Source organism: Mustela erminea, chromosome 18 (genome assembly GCF_009829155.1).
Source record: "Mustela erminea isolate mMusErm1 chromosome 18, mMusErm1.Pri, whole genome shotgun sequence".
Taxonomy (NCBI): Eukaryota; Metazoa; Chordata; class Mammalia; order Carnivora; family Mustelidae; genus Mustela; species Mustela erminea.
In genome coordinates, this window is record NC_045631.1 from 42,547,669 (window position 1) to 42,571,099 (window position 23,431).

Genomic DNA, 23,431 nt, shown 5'->3' on the forward strand with positions numbered 1-23,431 from the left:
CTCTACCTGGAGGCCCAAGTTCAAATACTATTCCAACCAGGTTTGGATATGTGCTTGACTTCTAGCAGTACGACCTGGGGCAAGTTTCTACACTTCCTGCCTCAGGTGGTTAGACTAATCATCTGTAAAATGGCAAAAACAACCAACTTTGTGGGGTTGTTTGGAAGACGGAGTTAATTCATGTGAAGCAGAGTCAGTATTGGGCACAGAACAGTTCTCCACAAATGGCTGGCTATTAGTACAACTTTGTGAACTTGGAGAGGTTTTAACCATCCTGGTTACATTTCTCAATTAATCTCAATTAGTCTGCATGTGCCCAGCATCTTTCTAGACTCCAGGGAAATATCTTGACAGCAGACAGAATTCTATCAACAGGCTTGTACTGGCCTTGATAGGCTGGAATGAGTGGTTGATAGGGGCCCACGTTCTTTTGGCTGTTATTTGTGAGTGTCTTCCTCTCAGGCCTCAAGTGGGTGAGGTCAACTTCCAAGCTCAGAAGGGCTCCTCCTCCCAGGGGCGGGGAGACCAGCTGGGGGCGTGCAAACACACGGCAGGGGTTCTGCTGAAATGAAAGTGGAAGCAAAACCTGCAGACCGAATCCTCGGAAGTGTAACTCAGGCCCAACTTGGAGGGGACGAAGCCACCTCGGAAGGTACAAGCAAGAATTTAGTTACAGGGGACACTGCCACTTTGTGCCCAGCTCTGAAGCCTCGGCTCTTCTCATCCGGACCCCAGGCCCACGTCAGTGATGTATGATGATGCCGTAAGTGAAGAGGAAAGTATTGGGGGTGGAGGGAGAAGCAAAAGGACATTCCTTGGCTGGGAATCTGCAGGTATCTCGGGGTCTGGTGGCCAAGCCTCTCTGCCTTTCACTTAGACCTGCTGAACACCAGGGGAGAAACACGGCTGGGATTACCTCTCCCCTAACCCGTTGCCTCAGAGACAGTCCTATAGCCTGTGCCTCAGAGCTCATGAACTTGTTGTGTGAATGCGTTTTTCTGAGAGAATTCAGTTCTTAGGTACTTAAAGGGTTCTGTGACCCAAAAAGCTTAGGACTCATTCACACCCTTATCTCCTGAGATCTCACCCAACAAACTTCCCCTCCTTGTATTTCATCCTAGAATTGAACAGTTCCTCGCCTTACAGTTCATTTCGGGTGAGTCCTGGGTCCTCTTCCGGCTCACAGGCAGACGTATTCCTCCTCCAAGGGCTCCCCTAAGCCTTGCAAGCTGTGACCCGTGATGCCCCAACTCCTACTAGACTAAGACTGGTTCCCCATCTAGCCTGCTCACCCTTGATCCCTAGACATGCCAGCACTGTGCCCGGCATTCAATCGGCACTCAATAAACAGCCGTGGAATGAATGAATCTCCTCACCTCTCCAGCTCCTGCAGTCTCCCTTGCTGCTACTACTCCATCTGTTGTAAATACACAGATGTCTTGCTTGGGAATTTTTCGTTTGCCCTGCAAGTGTAATAAGAGAGATCACAGGCTCAGGGAGCCTGGCTAGTTCAGTTGGTGAAAGTGGGTGACTCCTGATCTCAGGTTATGAGTTCAAGCCCCACACTGGGTATAGAGGTTACTTAAGAAAATAAAGGGGGGTCGCCTGGGTGGCTCAGTGGGCTAAAGCCTCTGCTTTGGGCTCAGGTCATGATCCCAGGGTTCTGGGATCAAGCTTGCATCGGGCTCTCTGCTCAGCAGGGAGCCTGCTTCCCTTCCTCTCTCTCTCTGCCTGCCTCTCTGCCTACCTGTGATCTCTCTCTGTCAAATAAATAAATAAAAATCTCTCTAAAAAAAAAAAGGGGGGGGGGGTGCATGGGTGGCTCAGTCGTTAAGTGTCTGCCTTCAACTCGGGGCATGATCCTGGGGTCCTGGGATAGAGTCCTGCCTCGGCCTCCCTGCTCAGCAAGAGGCCTGCTTCTCCTTCTCCCACTTTCCCTGCTTGTGTTCCCTCTCTTGCTGTGCTTCTCTCTGTCAAATAAAATCTTTAAAAAAAAAGAAATTTAGGGACGCCTGAGTGGCTCAGTCGATTAAGCGTCTGCCTTCTGTTTAGGTCATGACCCCAGGGTCCTGGGATAGAGTCTTGCGTTGAGCTCCCTGCTCGGTGGGGAGCATGCTTCTCCCTCTGCCTGCTGCTCCCCCTGCTTGTGCTCTCTCTCTCTGACAAATAAACAAATAAATAGATCTTAAAAAAAAAAAATTAAAGCAGATAATCCATAAATCCATACAGTAAAAACTTAGCACACTGCTTCGCACTTACTAAGCATACAGTATGTGTTTATTATTATTAATGTTATTGGCAACATTTCAGAACCCCAGTTCCCTGAGATTATTCTTGGGGAAGAAGTATACTTGATTCACACCCATCTTCTACCTCTGCCAAAACTACTCCCTTAAAGGGCCTTTACATATTGAAAGGTGGGTTTGCGAACCTCTTTTCTTTTCTTTTTATTTTTTATTTTTTTTAAAGATTTTATTTATTTATTTGACAGAGAGAGATCACAAGTAGGCAGAGAGGCAGGCAGAGAGAGAGGAGGAAGCAGGCTCCCTGCTGAGCAGAGAGCCTGATGCGGGACTCGATCCCAGGACCCTGAGATCATGACCTGAGCCGAAGGCAGCGGCTTAACCCACTGAGCCACCCAGGCGCCCACCTCTTTTCTTTTAATCACACTAAATTCGGATTTGAGAGACAACCCCTGTTAATAACATTTTGGTGTCTATCTTCCCAGAGTTTTTTTATGCCTTTTTATTTTTTTAAGATTATATATATATATATATATATATATATATATATACACACACATACATATACATATATATGTACATATATATATATTTAAGATTTTATTTATTTATTTGATAGAAAGAGATCACAAGCAGAGAGGCAGGCAGACAGAAAGGGGGAAGAAGGCTCCCTGCTGAGCAGAGAGCCCGATGCAGGGCTTGATCCCAGGACCCTGAGATCATGAGACCATGACCTAAGCCGAAGACAGAGGCTTAACCCACTGAGCAACCCAGGCACCCCAAGATTTTATAGTTTTTAAAGTAATCTCTACATCCAACATGGGGCTCAAACTCATGACCCCGAGATCAAGAGTCACACGCTTTTCCAAAACCGAGCCAGTCAGGTACCCCCATGCATTTTTATGTGTTAATAAAGATCCTTATGAAATAAAACTTTTTAAATCAACAGAATAGGAATCATACTTTCTATACAGTTTTATATCTTGCTTTTTTGGCTTATTGTGAGCATTTTTTCATATTGTTAAATGTTCTTTATGTCCTTTAATTGTTTACATGATATATTTAGCTATTACCCTATTGCTGGACACGCAGATTTCTTTTTGTTTTGTTTTTATTTTATTGTTTTGGATTTTTTTAAAGATTGTAATCATTTATTTATGAGGGAGAGAGAGAGCGAGCACAAGGTGGGGGTGGGTGCCGAAAGCTAAGCAGACTCCCCGCTGAACCAGGAGCCCCACATGGGGCTCGATCCCAGGACGACAGGGTCATGACCTGAGCTGAAGGCAGATGCTTAACCCACTGAGCCACACAGGCCTCCCTATTTTGTTTTTAAGGAAAGTTCTACACCAAAAGTGGGGCTTGAACTCAGACCCTGAGATCAAGAGTCACATGCTCTACTGGCCAAGCCACCTAGGCACCCCTCATTTTGTCTGTTTTATTTATTTATTTTCAAAACATACATTTATTTATTTATCTGACAGACAGAGATCACAAGGAGGCGGGGGGTGGGGGAGCAGGCTACCCGCTGAGCAGAGAGCCCAACATGGGGCTCGATCCCAGGACCCCGAAATCATGACCCGAGCCGAAGGCAGAGGCTTTAACCCACTGAGCCACCCAGGCGCCCCTTTTTGTCTGTTTTAAATAAAGCCACAATAATCTGTACATGAACTTCTGGCTTATAAGCAGTTTCCTTATAAGCAGAACTGTTTCTTTGGCGCTCAGTGGTCACTGAGTGTCCTGACGCCGGGAGTGTTGCTCGTGTCTCATCTTTGTTGGCCTTAATTAGCAACGTTTGGCCCAGCTGCTGGCTCCCCCTCCTTGAAACCCTTCTTCACACTCCTGTTCACCCTCCAGGTGCACTGACCCCTCCCCTGTATTCTTGGCTGGTGCTTCGTTGTTCCCCTGACCTCTTAGTGGTGGGCACCCCAGAAATCAGCCCTTGGACCTCCCTCTGTCTATACCTCCCTCCCAGTTGCTCTCAAGTAGTATGAGACTTTCTTGTGAATTTACTTAGCTTTGTGACTCTGTGACTGTGTCTCCTCTACATGACTAAACCCCAAATGTGTACTTCCAGCCTGGACATCTTCCCTGAATACTAGATCCCTAGAGGCAACTGCTACCCTCCGTCTCTACTGACATGTCAAATAGGCACTTCATACCTAATGTGTTCTAAATAAACCCTTCATTTTCTGCCCTAAATCTCTTCCACCCACAGTCTTCCCCATCTCAGAAAATGGCTCTCATTCCTTCTAGTCGCTCAGGCCAAAAAGCTTAGAGTCATCCCAGACTCCTCTCTTTATTTTTTTTTTTAATTTTTTATTTTTTTTTAAAGATTTTATCTATTTATTTGACACACAGAGATCACAAGTAGGCAGAGAGGCAGGCAGAGAGAGAGGAAGGGAAGCAAGCTTCCTGCTGAGCAGAGAGCTCGATCCCAGGACTCTGGGATCATGACCTGAGCCAAAGAAAGAGGCTTAACCCACTGAGCTACCCAGGTGCCCCAGACTCCTTTCTTTCTTCCTTACTCTTCTTCCGATTCATCAGCAACTTCAACCTATCTAGACTCCATGGTCCCTCATGGCCTCCATTACTCCCCCATGGTCCAAGCCCCCAACATGGCGCTCCTGGACGCTGTAATGGCCTCACCAGTGGTCTCCCTGCTTGTGCCCTTTCCCCACATCAGTCTAGTCACACAACAGCCAAGTCATCCTGTCTGTGGCTTCCCACCCCACATTGTGCAAAAGATGTGGCATGGTCCAACTCCGTCTCCTCCTCTGTGACTTCCTCTCCAGCCCCCAGCCCCTCAATTCCTCCGCTCCTACTCACTGGCTTCCTTGCTATTCCTCAGATCCGCCTAACAAAAACTCCCATCTCAGGGCCTTTGCACTTGCTCTTCCTGTGCACAGAACTTTCCCCCACGTGTACACATGGCTTTCTCCTGCATCTCCTTCAGGTAAATGATCCAGTATCATCTCAGCAAGGCCTATTCTGATCACCCCATTTAAGATGGCCTCTGACATTCTCCATTCTCCCCTGCTTGGCTTCTGTCCACAACACTTACCACTAGCATACTGTAGATTTTATTGATTCTATTTACTGTCTGGCTCATCCTCTAGAATAAAAACTCCACAAGGAAGCTGTGCCTGTTGTGTTCATCACTGTGTTTCCAGAGCCTAGAGCAGTGCCTGGCACTTGGTAGTGGCTCCGTAGCTAATTGGTGAATGAGCGAATGAGAAAGCAAATGAGCACGTGGAGCCCTTTAGCCTCCTTTCCTTGAAGCGCTGCTTCATCCCTCCTCTTCCTCTGTATCTCTGACAGTCCCCAGTCCTGGCCCTGGCCCTCCTTATCTTTGGCCAGGCCTTCTTTTTTTTCTCTCTGTCATTCCTTTTGTCTCCCCTGACCCCTGACTAAATATAATCCTCAAAGATTAGATTTCCAAGGCTCTGTCCCTCAAGGAGTTCTTCCTTCCTCTTGGCTTCTTCCATCCCCACATGTTGTTCCAACCCAGAGTCCTTTCCACCACATCCTGTCCTTGACCCCTTGTGTCTTCAGTGGCCTTGGGTTTGACTTACTTTGGCCCATTAATTAGCCCTGACAAACCTCAAGTTCCTCATCTATAAAATGAGGTTTGATAGGGTCGCCTGGGTGGCTCAGTCAGTTAAGTGTCTGACTTTCTCACACATGTAAATAAATAAAATCAAATCTTTTTTAAAAATGGGAACATAGAGGATACTGGAACCACATTCCCATGTGAGTAAATTTGGGTTGGAGCTGGGAAGAGGCTGCCACTTTAGTGGGGACACGCTCTCTCCAGTTTGTGAGTCCCTATCATCTGCAGTGACTCTCTGCAGTCATTGATGTCATCTGACCGGCCTTTAAGGCACCTTATGTGTATAAATATGAAGAACTGGGTACTTTTCTCACTCCTCATAAACCAGCATTATTTGATCGAGCTCTAGCTTTCCTCTGCTTAAAAATAGAGCAAACTAGAATCCCCAGTAGCTCGGGCACCTGGGTGGCTCAGTGGGTTAAAGCCTCTGCCTTCGGCTCAGGTCATAATCTCAGGGTCCTGGGATTGAGCCCCGCATCGGGCTCTCTACTCAGTAGGGAGCCTGCTTCCCTCTCTCTCTGCTGGCCTCTCTGCCTACTTGTGATCTCTGTCAAGTAAATAAATAAAATCTTTAAAAAAAAAAAAAAGAGGGAACTCACACTGAACGTCTTTATTGCCCTCTGTAATATGCCCCCATTCTGTCATTCATTCACTGCAGTCATTCATTCATTCAACACACATTGATTGAATGTCTGTTTTGTGGCAGGGACTCTGCTGGACACTGGGGATACAGAGATGACTGGGACAAGAGTCCCGCCTTCCCAAGTGAGCTCACGCTTCTCTGAGCCGACCTTATTTATCAGGCTTCCCAACCACAGAGTGAACCCTGCCAGCTAACATCTACTCCATCCCACAAACAAAGGTGCATTTATTCGTGTCCCTGGTGTCATTCCCTTGCCCATGTTGTCACTCTCTGTCTCTGGACTCACTCCAAATCACACCCAGCCTGAAAGGCTGCTCAGTACAGTGGAAAGAGTGGCAGTCAAGGGACAAGCTGGGAGATGTGGGGTAAACTGCTCCCCCACTCTGGGCTTCGTTTCTTTTTTTGTGGCTGTGGAGGGAGTGGTGCTTGATTTTTTCACTGGAAAGCACAGATTAGCAGTCTGGAGTCAGCCTGGATAGGGCTGAATGACTTCGGGGAAGTCACTTAACCTCTCTGAACTTTGGTTTCCTCATCTGTAAAGTAAGGTTAAGAGGGAATTTATTTCGTAGGGTTGTTTCAAGAATTGAGTGTTACACTCCATATAAAAAGCTTGACACAGGGCACCTGAGTGGCTCAGTGGGTTAAGCCTCTGCCTTTGACTCAGGTGGTGATCTCAGGGTCCTAAGTGTCAGGCTCTCTGCTCAGTGGGGAGCTTTCTTCCCCCTACCCCCATGCCTGCCTCTCTGCCTACTCGTGATCTCTGTCAAATAAATAAATAAAATCTTAAAAAAAAAATAAAAATAAAAAGCTTGGCACAGCGCCTGACATAGAGTAAGTGCTTAATAAAGGTTAGCTAGTAGTGTAACATTTTATCACTGTAAGCCCCCACTCCTCCTGGAGGCCTTCCTTGTGATGTTAAGTTCTATGGCATGGTCCCTCTTCCACACTCCGGATGTCCTCCACAGTCCCTTGTGTGAGGGTACACTGTCTGGGGTACTGTTTCCTTCAGACCCGAGGGCTGGCCTCTTGTCCCTGTGTCTCCCTGTGTCAGTGCCCAGCACACCTCAGCAGGAGTTCAGTCAGTGTTTGTTAAAAGCAAGGCCTCCTGTAAAAAACAGTTGTGATTATACCCAAGGTTCCTCCTGACCCCCAAGAGAGTATCCAGGCCCCCAGAGATGAGGCCAGCCAAGTCCCAGCCCGGGGGCAGGGGAAAGGGGTTGGGCTGTTCTGGAGCTGAGCATCAGCTCTGCTGGTGGGAGATTCCACAGTAGGGTCCCCTCTCCCTGGGCTCCTTCTCCAGGAAGGCAGGCGGATGCGTGGTCATGTCCCCCCTGTTCTAACAGACCCTGGGTGCCCTTCGGGAGGAACAGGCCAGACTAAAGGACCGGCTGCGGGAGCTGCAGCAGCGGAGAAGGGAGCTCAGGGACCAAACCCGAGACCAGGTAAGTGGGGGTGGGGGTGGGGTGGCCTGGGAGGAAGAACTAGAAGTTAGTTTCTGTCCTGGCTCTGCCGTCTCCTTGCTGTGTGACCTCAAGTATGTGACTTGAACTTGCTGGACTTGAACTTTCTGGACCTGCTTTCTCATCTGTAAAGTGGAGCTACCAAACTTGCAGGGCTGCTGTGCAAGGACAAGCTCAGATCTTGGGTCTAACGTGCCAGTTCAGGCGTAACCTAACTTCATCGGCTCATTCACCCAGCTCTTTCAATAAATGTATTCATCCCCAGCATCGATCACGTGGAACTTTTCCTCTTGAGATGGGGCGCGGTGGGGGGGGGGAGCTCTCCCACCCTTGAAGGCTGCATCAGCCTCCCCTCCCCCACCTCCAGGTCCCATTCCTGGCAAATGCAGTCCCCCTGGTGTTCCGAGGACACACTAAGCAGGGCCAGGAAGCACCCAAGTGTTTGGTTTCTGAAGTGAGGATCTCCTACCCTCTGCCAGGAGGCTCTGCTCTGGTCACCTTCGATGACCCCAAGGGTGAGCTCTCCAAGAGGCCCCAGGAAAGAGGTTGGGAGGCTTCCCTCACCCCCTCACCTACCGCCCTGCACTGACCCTGCTCCCCCGCCCTAGTGGCCCAGAGGGTGCTGCAACAGAAGGAGCATGAGATCCACATAGAGGAATGCCGGCTGCGGGTTCAAGTACAGGCTCTGGAGCTGCCTGTGGTGACCGCCGTCCAGGTGACAGAGCAGCAGGATCCTGGGACACGCAGGGCTGCCATGCACTGGGGCCCCGGGGAGCAGGGCTGGACCTCTCCTTCCTGTCCGCCCCTAGGTGTCCACTCAGGTAAGCAGGCGGAGCGTGCTGGTCAGTGGGTTTCCCGCAGGGCTCCGGCTGAGTGAGGAGGAGCTGCTGGACAAGCTGGAGATCTTCTTTGGCAAGACCAGGAACGGGGGTGGTGACGTGGAGACTCGGGAGCTGCTGCGAGGGGCTGTCATGCTGGGTTTCACTAAGGACACAGGTGAGGGCCCTGCCACGAGACTGGGTTGATGGAGGCCTCAGGCCCCAGGGGAGTAGAGCCCTGGATGCTAGAGGTCCATCCCTCTCTCTCCCCGCAGTGGCCCAGTACCTGTGCCAGACTGGCCAGTTCACAGTGCCACTGGGCGAGCACAAGTTCCCTTTGAGAGTCTCTCCCTACCTCAGTGGGGAGATCCAGAAGGCTGACGTAAGTGGGAAGGTAGAGCATTGGGGGCTGGGCCTCACACATGTCCGCCTGCCAGAAACTTGCCCAGGAAAGGATCAGAGCCCCCAAACGCCATTGTCCTTCCCATTGCTAGCCTCTCTGGCCTTCCTGCCCCTCCCTTACCCCCAGGGGCACCACCTACCCCCGGTCCCTGACTCTCAGGAGACTTTGCCCATCTCCCGGCTCTTTTTCCAGATCACGTTCCAGTCGGTACCCCAGTCAGTGCTAGTGCTCAACATTCCTGATGTGCTGGATGGCCCGGAGCTGCAGGATATCCTAGAGATCCACTTCCAGAAGCCCTCCCGTGGAGGTGGGGAGGTGGAAGCCTTGAGAGTCGTGCCCCCGGGACAGCGGGGCCTGGCAGTCTTCACTGCCGCATCAGACTAAGAGCCTGCCCTCCTCGTCGCCCACACCCCTCTGCCAAGCCTCTCGAACCAGACTGGAATTGGGCGCACGGGTGCAAGAGATTGTGCGGGTCAATGGCAGCAGGGATTATCGGTTGTGAAACGCTGCCCAAGAACAATAAAAAGTGGTGTGACCTTCTCATTTCATTTCCTGAAAGGAAACCTGATTTGAGCATGGCAGGAGGAACCCTAACCATATACCCCTCTCCGCCCTGGCTTTCTGGGAGCCCACCTTCCCCTCCACCTCTCAAGAGGCAACATCCAGGACCCAGGGTTTGGCTTTTTATTGACACAAACACAAAGGCAGCTTCGGTAAAATGGGGTGGGGTACACAAAAGCAGAAATCGCACTTCACACGTGTAGGCCTTGTTTAGACAATGAAGAGGCTGAGCCCCTCCCCCCACCTCCCCCTGGCAGTGGCTGGGCAAGAACCCTACCTAATTCCCTATCAGAGAGCAGACAGAGCTACACCCCTATGCCAGGAAGCCCCCACTTTGGTTCCAGCGGCCCAGGTCCTAAGCCGCCCCCCTCTTTATTCCCCTGTTCCATCTCCCCACCCATGTAAACAAAGTTTGGGGCTGAGTTTGAAAAGCTGCCCCTGCTCTGAGAAGGCAGTGGGCCTCCCTTGACAACACGGGAAATGGGATTTGATTTTTACTTTGGTCCCAGAACAAAAAACAGATGGCATCGCCTCTCAGAGCTCTGGCTGGTAAGTGCCACACTTGCCTGCAAGGCTGGGAGAGCTTCCCCGCCTACTTCTCCTCCACCACCACCCAGAGAGAAATGACAGCCCCAGAGACAGGACATGGCACAGACCCCAGGTGGCTCGGGGCTGCCCCCCCACCCGCCACTGGCATGCACACAGATTTTTGGCAGTGTTGTGGGACTGGGAGGCAGCAAAACCCCAGCTCCAGCAGAAGAAGGCACTGGGGAGTATGGGGTAGAGGAGGAGGTGTGAGACAGGGACACCCCCCCACACACATACACGCACAGGTTTTCCGTTGCTAAGGCACTGAGAACAACTCCAGAGAACTCAGTGAAGGGTGGGGAGCGGCAGGGGGGTTGATTGGGGGGGGGGGGACTCTGTGTCCCTCCCTCAGAGTTGTGACCTAAGGGAGCAGTATGAGTCCCACCCTTGTTGTAAGAGGCGACCTTGGTTACGAGGGGCAGAAAACCCAGAGGTGGAAGAAGCCCAAGTGTGCTTAAGGAGATGGGGGCAAGAGGACAAGGCCATGCAACGAGGTGACAGAGTTCAGAGGGGGACACTGGTTGGCCTGGGTTGAAGGGACAGGAGGGCAAGACAGGGACATGCTGGATTCACACAGATTGGCCCCATATCCTGAGCTGACGTTTCAATTCTTTTGGGGTGGGGTGGGGGTGGGGCAGGGGCAGGAGTGGGAGATGAGGCGGGGAGTGGGGGGAGCACACAGAACTGGACGGAAAGGGATCGGCTAACCTTGGCACAAAAGCAGCACAGCAGGCCCAGGGAAAGGGTGGGGGCAGGAAGGAGCCGGCCTCCCTCTGACCCTCCCTGTCCCCTTGGCAGGGCCCAGACATCCAAGTGGTCACTTCCCAACCTCTTCGGAGGGCAGGAAGGGGGGGAGGGGGCAGCCCTGCCTCAGGAGACAGAACAGGGCTGGGGAGAGGCCATCAGGATGGAGACCTTCAGGGGAGAGAGGGCAGAGCATGATGACAGAGGATGAAATGTGAAGAGTTTGGAGACCAGCACGGTGCGGCCCCCGGTGTCTCTCTTCCCGGGGCCCTGAGGGTCTGCCAGCCTCCGCCCTAGTTCTCCTTCTCTGGTCCAGGCACCAGGAGGACTTTGCCCACATTCTTCTTCTCCTGCATCTGCCTCATGGCGTCTGCCACCTGGGGAGGAAGACAACACCCGGCTACCAGGGCTGCTCAGTGCCCCCCGAGAGCCAGCCAGAAAGAGCCAGCCCTTCTCTTCCCAGGAACCCCAGCCCCCAGAGCACCCCCACCCCCCGCACGCAGGGATCCCACTCACCTTCTCAAAGGGCCACACAGAGTCGATGTGCGGTTTGATGCGGCCCTGGTTGTACAGAGCCAGGAGGCGGGCCACCACACCTTGAACCAGCTCCACCTCGCCCTCCAGGTAGCCCAGGTGGAAGCCACACACGGCGCGGTTGGCGGGCAGCAGCTGCAGGGCCGTCACGCTGAACTGGTTCCACCACGTGCGCGCCAGGGCCATCAGGTTCCGCTTGGGGCCCGTCAGCAGGTTGGCCATTCCTGCGGGACGAGGCACCGTGGCCCGTGAGTCCGGGTGCCCGGCGCATCCCTGCCCGAAACAACGCTCCTCGGTCCCCAAGCGCCAGTCACAAGCATCCCCGGCAGTGCGGGGAATGACAGGAGGACCCTCCACCCGCTTGGTGCCAGTCCCAGATGCGCTCCAGCAGACTCAAAACTGCCCCCATCTTTATTTATTTGCTGATTTTTGTGGGTGTGTTTTTCAGATGAAAATGCAGCTTGCCCAAGAAGCCCAGGAGAGCAGAACAAAGGCAGGCAGGTGGACGGATTTTGCATCCGGAATAAACCCCAAAGAGGAGCACAGAAAGAACACAGAATTCACTGCGTGTGACTAGCAGGAAAAGGAGCAAATGAGAATATGCCATCAGCTGCACCCCGGAGGCAGCGATCTGGACGCCTTACCCGTCCTCACTCTAACCCTGATGCCCACTTGAGTCCCAGAGTCCCTGGCCCTCTGCAGCCTGCCCTTCAGACACAGCTGGCTTCCCCTCACAGCCCTCTCCACCCCGGCCTGCAAACTCACCATAGGTGACCACTTTGCCCATGGGTTTGAGGAGGTTGTAGCCCTTGGCAGTATCTGACCCACCCAGAGGGTCCATGACGATGTCCACTCCTGTGGGGGGGGGGGAGCCAGGAACATTGTTAGGTGCCCCTCCCTATCCTGGGCCATCCTGCCCCCACCCAGATCCCAACCCCCAGCTGCACCTTTTGGGGAGATCTTCTTGATCTCATCCACGTAGTCAGTCGTGTGATAGTCAATGGGGTGTGTGACCCCGTTCTCCTTCAGCACCTCGTGCTTGCTGGCTGAGGCCGTCCCGAACACCGTCACGTTCTCCACTGTGCGGCACAGCTGCAAGGCGGCCATGCCCACACCCCCTGCAGCAAGACCCTTTCATGAGGCGGGAACTGGAGTCACCCTGCCGCCGCTCTCCATTCTTGCCCCTCAAGGACTCTGCTCATCATCCTCAATGGGCCTGGGCGCATTTTGAGGCTTTCTCTCCTCACAACTGGGTCCAATGGCCATGACTGAGAAATGGGGGGGGAGGGTAGCTGGCAAAGGAGGAGCCGCCGGCTGAGGGCACGTTGCTATGGATAGCACACCAGGCTGGACCTGGAGCCTGAATGTTACCACGGCAACAATAAGGCAGAGGCCTCTGGGAGCCATAGGCCAAGGCAGCCTGGTGTTGCCATGACGACCGTCCAGACAGGCTGCAGGGAAGGGGCCCCAAGGAAATCTGGGTGGGGTAAGGAGGGGGGATAAAGGGAGGGGGCCTGTCACCTGCAGCCATGTGTACCAAGACGCTGTGGCCGGGCCGTAGGTTGCCGAAGTCAAAGAGGACCATGTAGGCTGTGATGTAATTGACCAGCAAGGCAGCCGCTTCCTCGAAGGTCATGGCCTCAGGCATCTGGAAGGTCTGGGCTGAGGGCACAGTCACCTCCTCCTGCCACATGCCTGACCGGATCAACACCATCACCCGGTCCCCTACCTTGAAGAATGAAAGAAGAGCATCATTCAGTCCCTTGTTCATTCAGCCACTGGCGATTTATGACCTTCTACTATGTACAAGGCCTTCTTCTTGGCAATGAAGTAGCAATAAAAGCAGCCACAGTCCTCATGCTAATAGTAATAACACCACCATGGAAAACAATAACAACTTACCCTTACTGGAGTGCTTGACAGAGGCCAGGCCCTATTCTAAAAGCTGTAATAAGCTTATTACATATAAATAGTGGATTAATCCTTCTCAGCTCTTTGAGGTAGATACCGTCCTTATCTCGACTTTACAGATCTTATGCTTCACTATTGTGTAAGACCCCTGAATGCAAGAAGCTTATACTTAGGGCTGAACGAAATATTGTTAAAGACATCAAACTGTTTTGGTCAAAAAATGGACTCTGCTGTTTACTGACAGTGTGACCTTGGGCAAAAAAAACTATTTAACCTTTCTGAGCCTCAGTTTTCTTGTCTGTGAAAAATAGAGCAATTATGAGGATTAAGTGGCCAAAAAAAAAAAAAAATCACTCAGTAATTTTTAGCTCAATGTCTGGCACAGAGCAAAGAGTTCACAGTATTAGGTAATAACAACGATAAAGTCCCTGTAAAGCCTCTAGGGTTGGTGCAATTACCTCATGAGAAGCATTTGAGCCAGTACTACTGGGGGCCCAGAAAACACCCTCACCCAGAGACAGGGAGCTGGGGTGGTGGACAAGGACAGCCACACAGCCCCAGTCCAAAAGGAAGAGGCAACCTGTCCCTGCAACCAGCCCTGGCCACCTGTAAAAGAGCCTCGCGGCAGGAGGGAAAGAGAGCTAAGAAAACAGAATCTTTCCCTCCAGCTTAGCCTCTGGGGTCAAGAGGAGGGCAGAGGAAAGGGAGCAACCGTTGGAGAAAGCAAGGCCTCTCCTCACTCTGAAGGCCATGGAGAGAAAAGTGTGGGTGCTATTCCAGGACAATCTGGGTCTGTTTTGGTCCCTGCCAGGGATGATGGGAATTCTGTATATTAGACTTGGGATCCATGGAGAGAGGGCATGGGGTTCCCACACCCACCCCTTTTCATGTCCTCAAAGCCCCATACTCCACTGATGAGGACTGAAGGCAGGCTGGGATGTTTCCTTGCAAGCACTGGCCTGAAATGAGGTCTGGGGAATGGAAGCATTCCATCCTAGGATTCAGGACTAGAAGACTCAGAAACAGCCCGGGACTGCTGGAAAGTGCAGTGTTCAGCCAGGGTTGTGACCCATGTGGCCCAGAGCAAGGCTCACCTACCCAGGCTAAAGCCGACCCCTCCCCTTTCCAGACATCAGGAGGGAAGGAGGGCTCTCCCCACAGAATCCAGCCTCTTACATCAGGTTCTTGCCCTGGACAGGATATCCTGTATTTACTAAGCGGAAAGTGTGGGAGGGAGGTTAGGTGGGTGGCCTTCCAACATGAACTACAATTCCCTCCCGCTCACCCACCACACACACACAAATTCCTCTTAGCACCTTCTCAAGAGTGGGATTACTCAGAAGTCAGTGGAAAGGGTGCGGCCAGAGCTGGATAGAGGCAGAAGCCCTCTAAGGAGGAGATGTGGACATGCACAATAAATCCAAGAATTCCAGTTCTGGGACCTGGGACTAGCAGGTCCTGCAAGAGGAAGGCTGCGTCTGGGGGGGCCTCTTTTGCAGGGAGCTGATTCCAAAAAGAAACACCCAAACAAATGACGTGCAAAGGCTTCACCCCGGGTCCCTCAAAAAGTCGCGAACTCTCCGCTGTCCGGGTTTGTGGCCAAGATTAATGATAAACGAAAGGAGAAACAGACCGGCAGAGCTGGGCCAACCTGCTCTCAGTGCCACACCCCCACACTCCAGTCCAAATGGGCACCGCAGGGGTTTCTGAGCCCAGGGTCCTCCCGGAGGAAGGGGAAGGCAGAGGCGTGTTGCCCCCACTCCCGTCCCCTCAACGTTCCCAAGGGCAGCCTGGGGTCGTGGCTCCGCTGGCTGAGTCACTAGAGAAGGAGACAGTGCAGTCACGGGATACAGAGAGCCTAAGACAAAGATCCAGAGACCCAATCTCGCCCCCACCATGGCCAAGATCAGAGCAGCAGTGTAAGTCCAGTGGAAGAGCGGGTAGCAGGCTCCCTCTCCTCCATGATGGGCGTGCCTCGTCTCTTTGGCCCTGCTCTGGGAGGGGCCTCCTCACACCCCCACAGACCACGGGGCTGCATGTGACTGGGGCTCTGGCAGGGTCATGCGTCCCCGCCCAACCCAGACTACACAGCTCCTCAAGCTCCCTCGGGGGTAAAAGCACTAATCCGTACTCAGGGTCACAGACCACAATTACCCAGGCAGTGTTCGATGGCGGGGGGTACAGGTGTGGTTTTAATCCGGGGTGTTGGCAGGGGGCGGGGGGCGGGGGGGGGAGAGCTGTAAGGTCATTGTGCGCATGCGCACGGGTGCCTTATTGTGTCCCCCCCACACTCCAACCCTAAACCACCGCCACCGTCGCCGCTTCTGGGCGGCGGCTACAATTAAAAATGGTTGGGGAGGGGGCGATAACTGTATCTACACTACCTACCCTCCAATATAAACCCAGTTCCCCATGGCCCTCGTAACACAGGCTCCTTCCAACGCCTTCCATGCCCGTCTGCCCGGGTCGGTGCCAGTTTCTTCCGCCCTGCCACACCCCCGGCCCCCGCCCACTCGAGCCCCACTCTTCTGTGGCCTGGGCAGCCTCGCCCTGCCCTGCCCTGTCCCGCTCACCTTGCGGTCGTTGACTCCCTCGCCCACCGCGATCACGACGCCGGCTCCCTCCATGCCCGGAGTGAGGGGCAGCGGCGGTAGCCGGTCGTACAGCCCCTGCCGAGCCATAAGGTCGGCGAAGTTGAGCCCGCAAGCCCGGACGCGCAGCGTCAGCTGGCCGGGACCGGGGGCCGGTGCCACGGCAGGCCGGCTCTGCAGCTTCACCTTGTCGTAGCCGCCGAAGCCGGTGAGCACCAGGCACCGCAGCGGCGGCGGCGACGCGGCGGCGGCCCCCTCGGAAGTCGCGGATGGCTGGGCGTCGCCAGCGGCCTCGGCTTTCGGGGGCTGAGAAGAGGCGTCTTCTCCGGCCCCTGCTTCGGCCGCCGCCACCACAGTGGCTACCTCGGCTACCTCTCTCTCCGCGGACATGTCTGGGACTCCCGACGAGCGCGCAGCTGGACCAAGGGTGCACAGCTGGGGAGGGCGGGGCGCGCGGCGGGAGGAGCGGCGGCTGCAGACAGCTCGCTGGAGGGGCGGGGCGCCAAGCCGGGGGCGGGGCCTGGCGGGCTTACTTAAAGGGCCAGCGGCCCCGCGTAGTTGCAGGAGCGTGGAAGGTGGAGATCAGGAATGTTTGGAGAGAGACCCGCGCGAGGGCATTCTTAAGGTCATTCAGACTGCGACTTAATTTTATTTATTCATAATAAACCTTATGCAAGTTAATATGTAAAAGGACAGTCTGAAGGACAATCACAAAACCTGAGCTTACATCAGATTTGGGGAGCCAGCCACCTGTGGCCTAGAACACAACTAAGTTGTTCTTCAGGCTCAAACTCTACCCGTATGTGACCCCTTCTTGTGGTCTTGCAGTGGCAACTTGGAGCAGGGAGACCGAGTCTTTAAAACTTTCCGACTGTTGCCTCAACTTTCCCTTCTGTAAAATGGTGATGATATTGCTTGCTAGATAAAAATTAAATGGAGTATAACCGATTTAAAGAAGCGCTTTTATTTTTTTTCATTTGGGTTTTTTTTTTAAAGATTTTATTTATTTATTTGACAGACAGAGATCACAAGCAGGCAGAGGGGCAGGTAGAGAGAGAGGAAGGGAAGCAGGCTCCCTGCTGAGCAGAGAGCCCAATGCGGGGCTGATCCCAGGACCCTGGGATCATGACCTGAGCCGAAAGCAGAGGCTTTAACCCACTGAGCCAGCCAGGCGCCTCAAGAAGCACTTTTAAAGGGTAAAAGATGTCATGCAAAGCAAGCGCGAAACTGTGGTGTGATTATGGTTAGACTCCGAATCAAGCCTTAAATGACTAGAGCTTGTCTCTGGCTCCATCAGGGCTGTCACTGTAGGCAATTCTATCTTCCTCCCCATCTCTGTCTCCCCTAAGTATCCACCAGAGGACGCAGCTCCCCCAAAACTTTCCACCCTGAGCTCGGCTGTAGAAACTAATCCACACTTCCCTGTTAGTCCAGGCCCGCGGTTGAGACACCCCAGCCCCAGACTAGGCCGTCCGTTGCTATGGGGACGGAAAGCCATGATGTCACCATTGACCGGGTGGGTTTGCTGGAGTCCCTACCTTCAAATCCCCAAGACTCCCTGCCGGGACATTGAGAGAGGAGGGGGAAGAACGAGCCAAAAAGACTCCCTCCTTCTCTACCATCTCGCGCCCCCTCATGTTCAGGAAGTGGATGGCTGCCCCCGCGCGTGTCCGCACTAGCACACCGGCGTGTACGCGTGGGCACGCAGAAGGCCCGAGCCTCGCGCGTTTGCCGCTTTCGCCCTACACTTCAGAACTTCGCCCGAACTCTACCCCGAGCCCCTCTCCAAAAAAGTCAAAATAGTCAAATAAGCCCGGCTCGGTCCACCCCCAAACCTAGAAAGGTTTTCCAGATCACCCCCGCGTGCTGGTACCCTGCTCGGAGCCCTCGGACTCGCCGGCCCCCGCCCAGCTCCTCTGGGCCCCGCCCTCCCGGCTGCGCGGGCGGGAGGCGGGGCCGGGGGCGCGGCCGTCGGGCTGGGGGCGGGGCTGAGGGGGGGCCGCGGCCCCGGGCGGGGGCTCGGCGCGGGCCCGCGAGATGCCGGTGTCGGCGGCCCGAGCGGCTGCAGCTGCAGCGGCGGGGGAGGCGGCAGCGGGGCCCCGGAGGGGGGCTGCGCAGGGGGCCGGCGCGTAGCCGGGACTATGGAGGGGCAGAGCGGCCGCTGCAAGATCGTGGTGGTGGGGGACGCAGAGTGCGGCAAGACGGCGCTGCTGCAGGTGTTCGCCAAGGACGCCTACCCCGGGGTGAGGGACCGGTGTCTCGGGAGGAGGGCGCTGAGGACGCGGGGGTGGGTGATCAGGGCCCTAGGGACGGACCGAAATGGGTGCCGGGGTAACCAGGGTCTAGAGAGAGGGGCTTGGAAAACCAGGGACCGAGGGAGACATTGGGAGCTCTGGGGGACTGCAGAAGATTGGGGTGGGAGGAATTGGGGAGCAGGATGAGAAGAATGGGGTTTGGGAGAACCAGAGGATCCAGGAGGGGACACTAGGGGAATGTCGGGGGTCCTGGGCATTGGAGAGGGGAAGAACTAGGGGCTGAAGGGACCGGGAGGGGGTCTGGGAACCTAGTGGATATTCCGCTGAGGCGGCCGCTCCCGGGATCTCCCCTTTGCCCAACACCAGACCAACTTGTGTCCAGGGGCTGGGCTGCACGGTGTGTGGGAGCGATTTGTCTGGGATGGAGACTGAAGGATCTCATCTTGACCCATCTCTCTCTGCAGAGTTATGTCCCCACCGTGTTTGAGAACTACACCGCGAGCTTTGAGATCGACAAGCGCCGCATAGAGCTCAACATGTGGGACACTTCAGGTAGCCAAGTCCCGGGGGGGTCACCCTGACTTCCTCGGCCCCCACCTTTGCCCCTCCCTTGGCTAGACCCTTGGGCTCCAGTTAAGCCCAGTCCATCCATCCAATTTGAGGAGGAAGGAAACCCAATTTTCTCCTTAAAGCTGGAGAAACTGAGGCAGAGCTTGCAGAGACACATAGAAACCTTGTCCTGTAGGAGAAAGCCCAGTATCCAATCCTCCCTGCTGGATTCTGCCTACCTGGGAAAGTTGGGAGGAATGGATTTATTATGGAACATGTTTCTTAGGAGATAGGACTGGGTTTAGAAAAGACATTTAGAATTTCTTTGCGGGTGGGGAACTCATTCTATAGAATGAAGTATAGAAATCTGAGATGTCCCGAGTGGGTGGGAGAACTCTGCCCCTGCCCCTCCCCCTTCTCCAAAAAAGGAGGATGGTTTTTATTTCACTCAGCTCCCCTGGAGGGCTTTGGAAGATGTCTGTCAAAGCCCAGAAAGCACATGCAGAATTTTGAGAATGTTGAGAGATTTCATGAGCTTCTCAAAGACTCAGAAAAGATTAAGAATGATTACTTTTAGAGAAGCCCCTAGGGAAGTGGAGAGCTGTTTTCTGCCATCTAACCTTCCCTCTGCCTGCTCCCCTCCTTGGAGAAACCCATACTCCTTGATGGGTATTAATTATTGTTCTTTTCCATTCTCTGCTCCTAGCGAGCGTCCCAAGGGTTGGGCTCCCACCCACTCAGAACCCTTGTGTGTCCCCTCCCTCCCTGTCTTCCCTCAGGTTCCTCTTACTATGATAACGTCCGGCCTCTGGCCTATCCTGATTCAGATGCTGTGCTCATCTGCTTCGACATTAGCCGACCAGAAACACTGGACAGTGTCCTCAAGAAGGTGGGAGCCTGGGGAAGCAGGACAGCTAGACTGAGGGGGGACCAGAAACCATGGTCCTGATACAACATGGGCCAGAAGGAAGGAGTGATGCCTAGGGCATGGTCATCAGCTGGAGAGTGTGTGAAGCTCTCATCCTTCCCCATTCCCCTCACCCTGTACTCCTGACCCCCCACCCCCACCCCTGCTTCCTGGAAGTCTGTCCTCAGAGCTGGATTCAGCATCTGGTAGAGATAGAGGAGGGCAGGGAGAAGTACTCAAGGGATTCCGTATCCATCCTCCCTGTCTCCTTGGGTGTGGGAGCACCAGATGGAGGGGATGGAAATGCTGCTTCAGGAGCTCAGGAGAGCCCTGGGGTCCCCTCTCCAGGCCTCTATTTCCATGAGAAAAACCCCCCATTGAATGGACAGTAGTCAGCTAAGAGCCCTAGTTCCCAGGTGGGGGAGGAAGGGCAGATTGGTCTGTTCTCTGGAACAAATCTGGGAAAGGGGTTGGGAATGGGAAGGTTTCAGGCCTGTAGACCCTGTAGACCCTTTGTGGCTCCTGAGAGAAGTAGGGCCCCTGACCCGACAGCCCCACCCTGGCCCTGTCTGTCCTTCCTCCCCTTCTTCTCCACCCCATCCTGCTTCTAGCCCGAACCCACCATCCCCACCTTCTTGCTCACACGGCAGAGTCGAGAAGGGTGCACGGTTTCTGCATGATGTGAGGAAGGGTGCTCTCCTGGCGTGGAGCAAGGGTTCACCGTGTGCCTCTTCCCACCCCACCCCTCCATAACTGTTTTCTTCCTCCAAATAGTGGCAAGGGGAGACTCAGGAGTTTTGCCCCAATGCCAAGGTTGTGCTGGTTGGCTGTAAACTGGACATGCGCACCGACCTGGCCACACTGAGGGAGCTGTCCAAGCAGAGGCTTATCCCCGTTACGCATGAGCAGGTGGGACTCCTGACCTCTGACCTAGTCCTTGCCTTGACCTCTCACCTCTGATCCTATCTCTGATTTGAAAACATCTTACTTGGCTCCTCCCCTACCTGGCCTCTGACCTCTGAACTCCAACCTGATCCCTTGACCAGACCCCCCACACCTCCCATCCCCCCACTCCCACCTTCGTGCCCTCAGCCTCCCTGCCCCTCTCGGAGCTGCAGGCTAAGGCCCGTAACTGCCTCCATGCTCCATCCTTTCCAGGGCACTGTGCTGGCCAAGCAGGTAGGCGCTGTGTCCTACGTGGAGTGCTCCTCCCGGTCCTCTGAGCGCAGCGTCAGGGATGTCTTCCATGTGGCCACAGTGGCCTCACTCGGCCGTGGCCATAGGCAGCTGCGTCGTACTGACTCACGCCGTGGACTGCAGAGACCTGCGCAGCTGGCGGGCCGGTCGGACCGGGGGACCGGGACCGAGAGCGAGATACACAAGGATCGAGCCAAGAGCTGCAACCTCATGTGAGGGGCCGGGATGAGGCAGAGCGTAAGGAGGGGCGGAGAGGGCACAGCGGTTCCCCTGCTGCACCTGACCTCCTGACCGCCTGACTCGGGCAGAGACTTCAGAGCAGGCCAAGGGAGCGATCCTCCTGGGCAGGGGAGCCGAAGGCAGAAGGGTGCCACCATTCCCCATGTCCTCATCCCCGTCCTCTCCACGGGAAGTGGAGGAAGCCAGCAGGACAGGCATCTGGGCTGGGAGCTGGGCTGGAGAGGGGGCTGGGGAAGCTGGCATCAGGCAGTGACTTCGGTGGAGGCTTAGTCTATGAATGGTGCCTTCCCTCCACACCCCCAGTATCCATATCCTGGCCCTGGCTTCCTTCTGTAAGGAAAGTGTCCATTCTATGACCTTCCCTTTTCTTTTCCTTTCCCTTCCACTGCTGTTCTCACTCATCCTAACCTCCAGGCAACACGCACTAAATTAAAAAGCAAGTTGAAAAGCCCCTCCACCGTCTACCCACAGTCCTAGCTCCCTCAATCCCTTCCCTCAACTGTCCCCCAATAAAGCCCATGTCCACGGAAAACGGCTGTGGCTTTAGTTTTGTTGCTTTCTAAAAAACCCAGTCTACCAGTTTCTAGCAGCAGGAAGGGAAGTTAGACTTCACGAAGAACTTACTTGTCTGGGCCCACAGAGGAAAAAAAAAAAAAAAAAAAAGCCAAGGGTCGGATTAACAGTGTCCTTTTAGGAGCCAGAGGTGGGGGAGTGAGAGATCTTGGGAATATTCATCTCAGTTAATGAGCCAGACAATCCTAAGGCCATCTGGGGGGTTTAGAGTAAACTGATGTGCAATTCATTCCTCAGCCCAGCTGGGGCCCCCTGCTCCCGTGGGAAGGGTCTTGCTGAAGTGGTCCAGGCCCCTCTTACACCATCTCCACCCCCCAGCTTGGAATCTGCTGGTGCTCCAGGAGTTGTGGGGGTAGGGAAAGTTTCAAAAGCCTTCCCGTCACAGAAGCTGACTCTTCTGTGCAGTGAGTTACCCAAGGGGACAGTGGTTTGATTCTGGGGATTCCTCGGAGGTGGGGGTGGGGCTATCACCTCTTTTCCATCTTGAGCTCCTGGATGATTTTGGAGGGGACTTCAGCTGTGAGTTAAGGTCACTGCCCACTGCCCCCCTCCCCAACCCCAACCTCAGAGAGGAGGAAAGCCTGTGGAGGGGCTGGCTGGAGCTCTTGTTGCCCGGAAAGACAGTGCTGGTCTGTTTTCTTGGGAGTCTGGTTTCACATTGTCCTGTATTCCCTCCCTGGCTCTGGTCCCACTGGCCTCTTTTCGGTGACATTCTCCCCCAGGAACCATCCCTGGCGCTCCCCTCCCCCAGCCCCCCGCCAGTTCTTCCAGACACATTCTGGGAGAGAACACAAACCGCACCCTCCCATCTGCTGGGTTCCCCCCGAATTCGCAGCCCATCCCTCCCTCATTCATTCAGAGGCTATGCCCTAAGCACCGACTGTGCCAGACACCAGCTTGGGATTGTGGAAGGACCAGATTCTGTGCTCCGGAGGCCAGCCCAATGGGGAAGAGAGGTACCCCAGGTGTGACAGAGCCTTGTGTGTGCAGGGCACCCCATCCTATGAGCCAGGGCCTGAGGGTTGCACAGGGGTTTGTATGGTGGGCATGGAAGGTGTAGGAAAGGCACTCTGGGCAGAGGGTATAGCATGGGCAGACATGTGGCAAAGAGCAAGAGTGTGGCACAGTTGGGGGACTGCCATGTCAAGGAGGGCAGAAGACAAGGCCGGGAAGGTACCTCAAGGCCACTGCAGGGCCCACGAAGGAACCAGGTCTGCGTTCTAGGATGTGAGGAGGCACCAGGGATTTTAAGCAGAGAATGAAGGGACCAGATTTGGTTTTTGGATAGATGAGTATCTGGATGAGGGGCTGGGGGCTGGGGGGATCTGGCTCTGATGTGTCCTTTATTATTATTATTATTATTATTATTATTATTATTTTAATTTTTAAAGATTTTATTTATTTGACAGAGAGAGACACAGTGAGAGAAGGAACACAAGCAGGGAGAGTGGGAGAGGAAGAAGCAGGCTTCCAGCCTAGCAGGGAGCACAATACAGGGCTCGATCCCAGGACCCTGGGATCATGACCTGAGCCGAAGGCAGACGCTTAATGACTGAGTCACCCAGGCGCCCCGAGAGTCCTTTAAAACATCTTCTCCTTCCCTA

The 23,431-nt window shown here is 54.2% G+C and overlaps 3 protein-coding genes across 5 annotated transcripts; 2 read left to right on the plus strand and 1 right to left on the minus strand.

The window, feature by feature from the left end:
* Nucleotides 1–538: 538 nt before the first annotated feature.
* Nucleotides 539–9,725, plus strand: IFI35 (interferon induced protein 35). Of its 3 annotated transcripts, none has more exons than XM_032319812.1 (7): nucleotides 539–763; nucleotides 1,122–1,156; nucleotides 7,840–7,938; nucleotides 8,565–8,671; nucleotides 8,766–8,952; nucleotides 9,050–9,156; nucleotides 9,370–9,725. In XM_032319812.1, exons 1-7 carry the CDS (start codon nucleotides 753–755, stop codon nucleotides 9,559–9,561), a joined length of 738 nt encoding a protein of 245 aa, XP_032175703.1. In that variant the 5' UTR covers nucleotides 539–752; the 3' UTR covers nucleotides 9,562–9,725. The 3 variants fall into 3 exon arrangements, with proteins under 3 accessions (XP_032175703.1, XP_032175701.1, XP_032175702.1); XM_032319810.1 differs by lacking the exon at nucleotides 1,122–1,156 and adding an exon at nucleotides 8,324–8,471 and having other exon boundaries at nucleotides 541–775; XM_032319811.1 differs by lacking the exon at nucleotides 1,122–1,156 and adding an exon at nucleotides 8,324–8,471 and having other exon boundaries at nucleotides 542–763.
* Nucleotides 9,726–9,838: 113 nt separating this feature from the next.
* Nucleotides 9,839–16,593, minus strand: VAT1 (vesicle amine transport 1). Its single transcript, XM_032319809.1, has 6 exons — nucleotides 16,089–16,593; nucleotides 13,126–13,333; nucleotides 12,552–12,722; nucleotides 12,370–12,459; nucleotides 11,587–11,828; nucleotides 9,839–11,447 (listed from the first exon to the last, which is right to left on the minus strand). Exons 1-6 carry the CDS (start codon nucleotides 16,494–16,496, stop codon nucleotides 11,364–11,366), a joined length of 1,203 nt encoding a protein of 400 aa, XP_032175700.1. The 5' UTR covers nucleotides 16,497–16,593; the 3' UTR covers nucleotides 9,839–11,363.
* Nucleotides 16,594–18,098: 1,505 nt separating this feature from the next.
* On the plus strand, nucleotides 18,099–21,786 carry RND2 (Rho family GTPase 2). The gene is made up of 5 exons (XM_032321953.1): nucleotides 18,099–18,349; nucleotides 18,826–18,913; nucleotides 19,690–19,799; nucleotides 20,592–20,726; nucleotides 20,976–21,786. Exons 1-5 carry the CDS (start codon nucleotides 18,248–18,250, stop codon nucleotides 21,228–21,230), a joined length of 690 nt encoding a protein of 229 aa, XP_032177844.1. The 5' UTR covers nucleotides 18,099–18,247; the 3' UTR covers nucleotides 21,231–21,786.
* The last annotated feature ends 1,645 nt before the right edge of the window (nucleotides 21,787–23,431 follow it).

Excerpts from the sequence above, each read along its gene's own strand:
- RND2 (XM_032321953.1), top strand. The coding sequence starts at position 18,248 with ATGGAGGGGCAGAGCGGCCGCTGCAAGATCGTGGTGGTGGGGGACGCA. Across the intron at positions 18,350-18,825 it reads CCAAGGACGCCTACCCCGGG|AGTTATGTCCCCACCGTGTT; the intron begins GTGAGGGACCGG and ends CTCTCTCTGCAG. Across the intron at positions 20,727-20,975 it reads TCCCCGTTACGCATGAGCAG|GGCACTGTGCTGGCCAAGCA; the intron begins GTGGGACTCCTG and ends CATCCTTTCCAG.
- IFI35 (XM_032319810.1), top strand. The coding sequence starts at position 749 with ATGTATGATGATGCCGTAAGTGAAGAG. Across the intron at positions 776-7,839 it reads ATGATGCCGTAAGTGAAGAG|ACCCTGGGTGCCCTTCGGGA; the intron begins GAAAGTATTGGG and ends CTGTTCTAACAG. Across the intron at positions 8,672-8,765 it reads CTGTGGTGACCGCCGTCCAG|GTGTCCACTCAGGTAAGCAG; the intron begins GTGACAGAGCAG and ends GTCCGCCCCTAG.
- VAT1 (XM_032319809.1), bottom strand. The coding sequence starts at position 16,496 with ATGTCCGCGGAGAGAGAGGTAGCCGAGGTAGCCACTGTGGTGGCGGCG. Across the intron at positions 12,723-13,125 it reads CTTGGTACACATGGCTGCAG|GGGGTGTGGGCATGGCCGCC; the intron begins GTGACAGGCCCC and ends GTCTTGCTGCAG. Across the intron at positions 11,448-11,586 it reads CTGTGTGGCCCTTTGAGAAG|GTGGCAGACGCCATGAGGCA; the intron begins GTGAGTGGGATC and ends CTTCCTCCCCAG.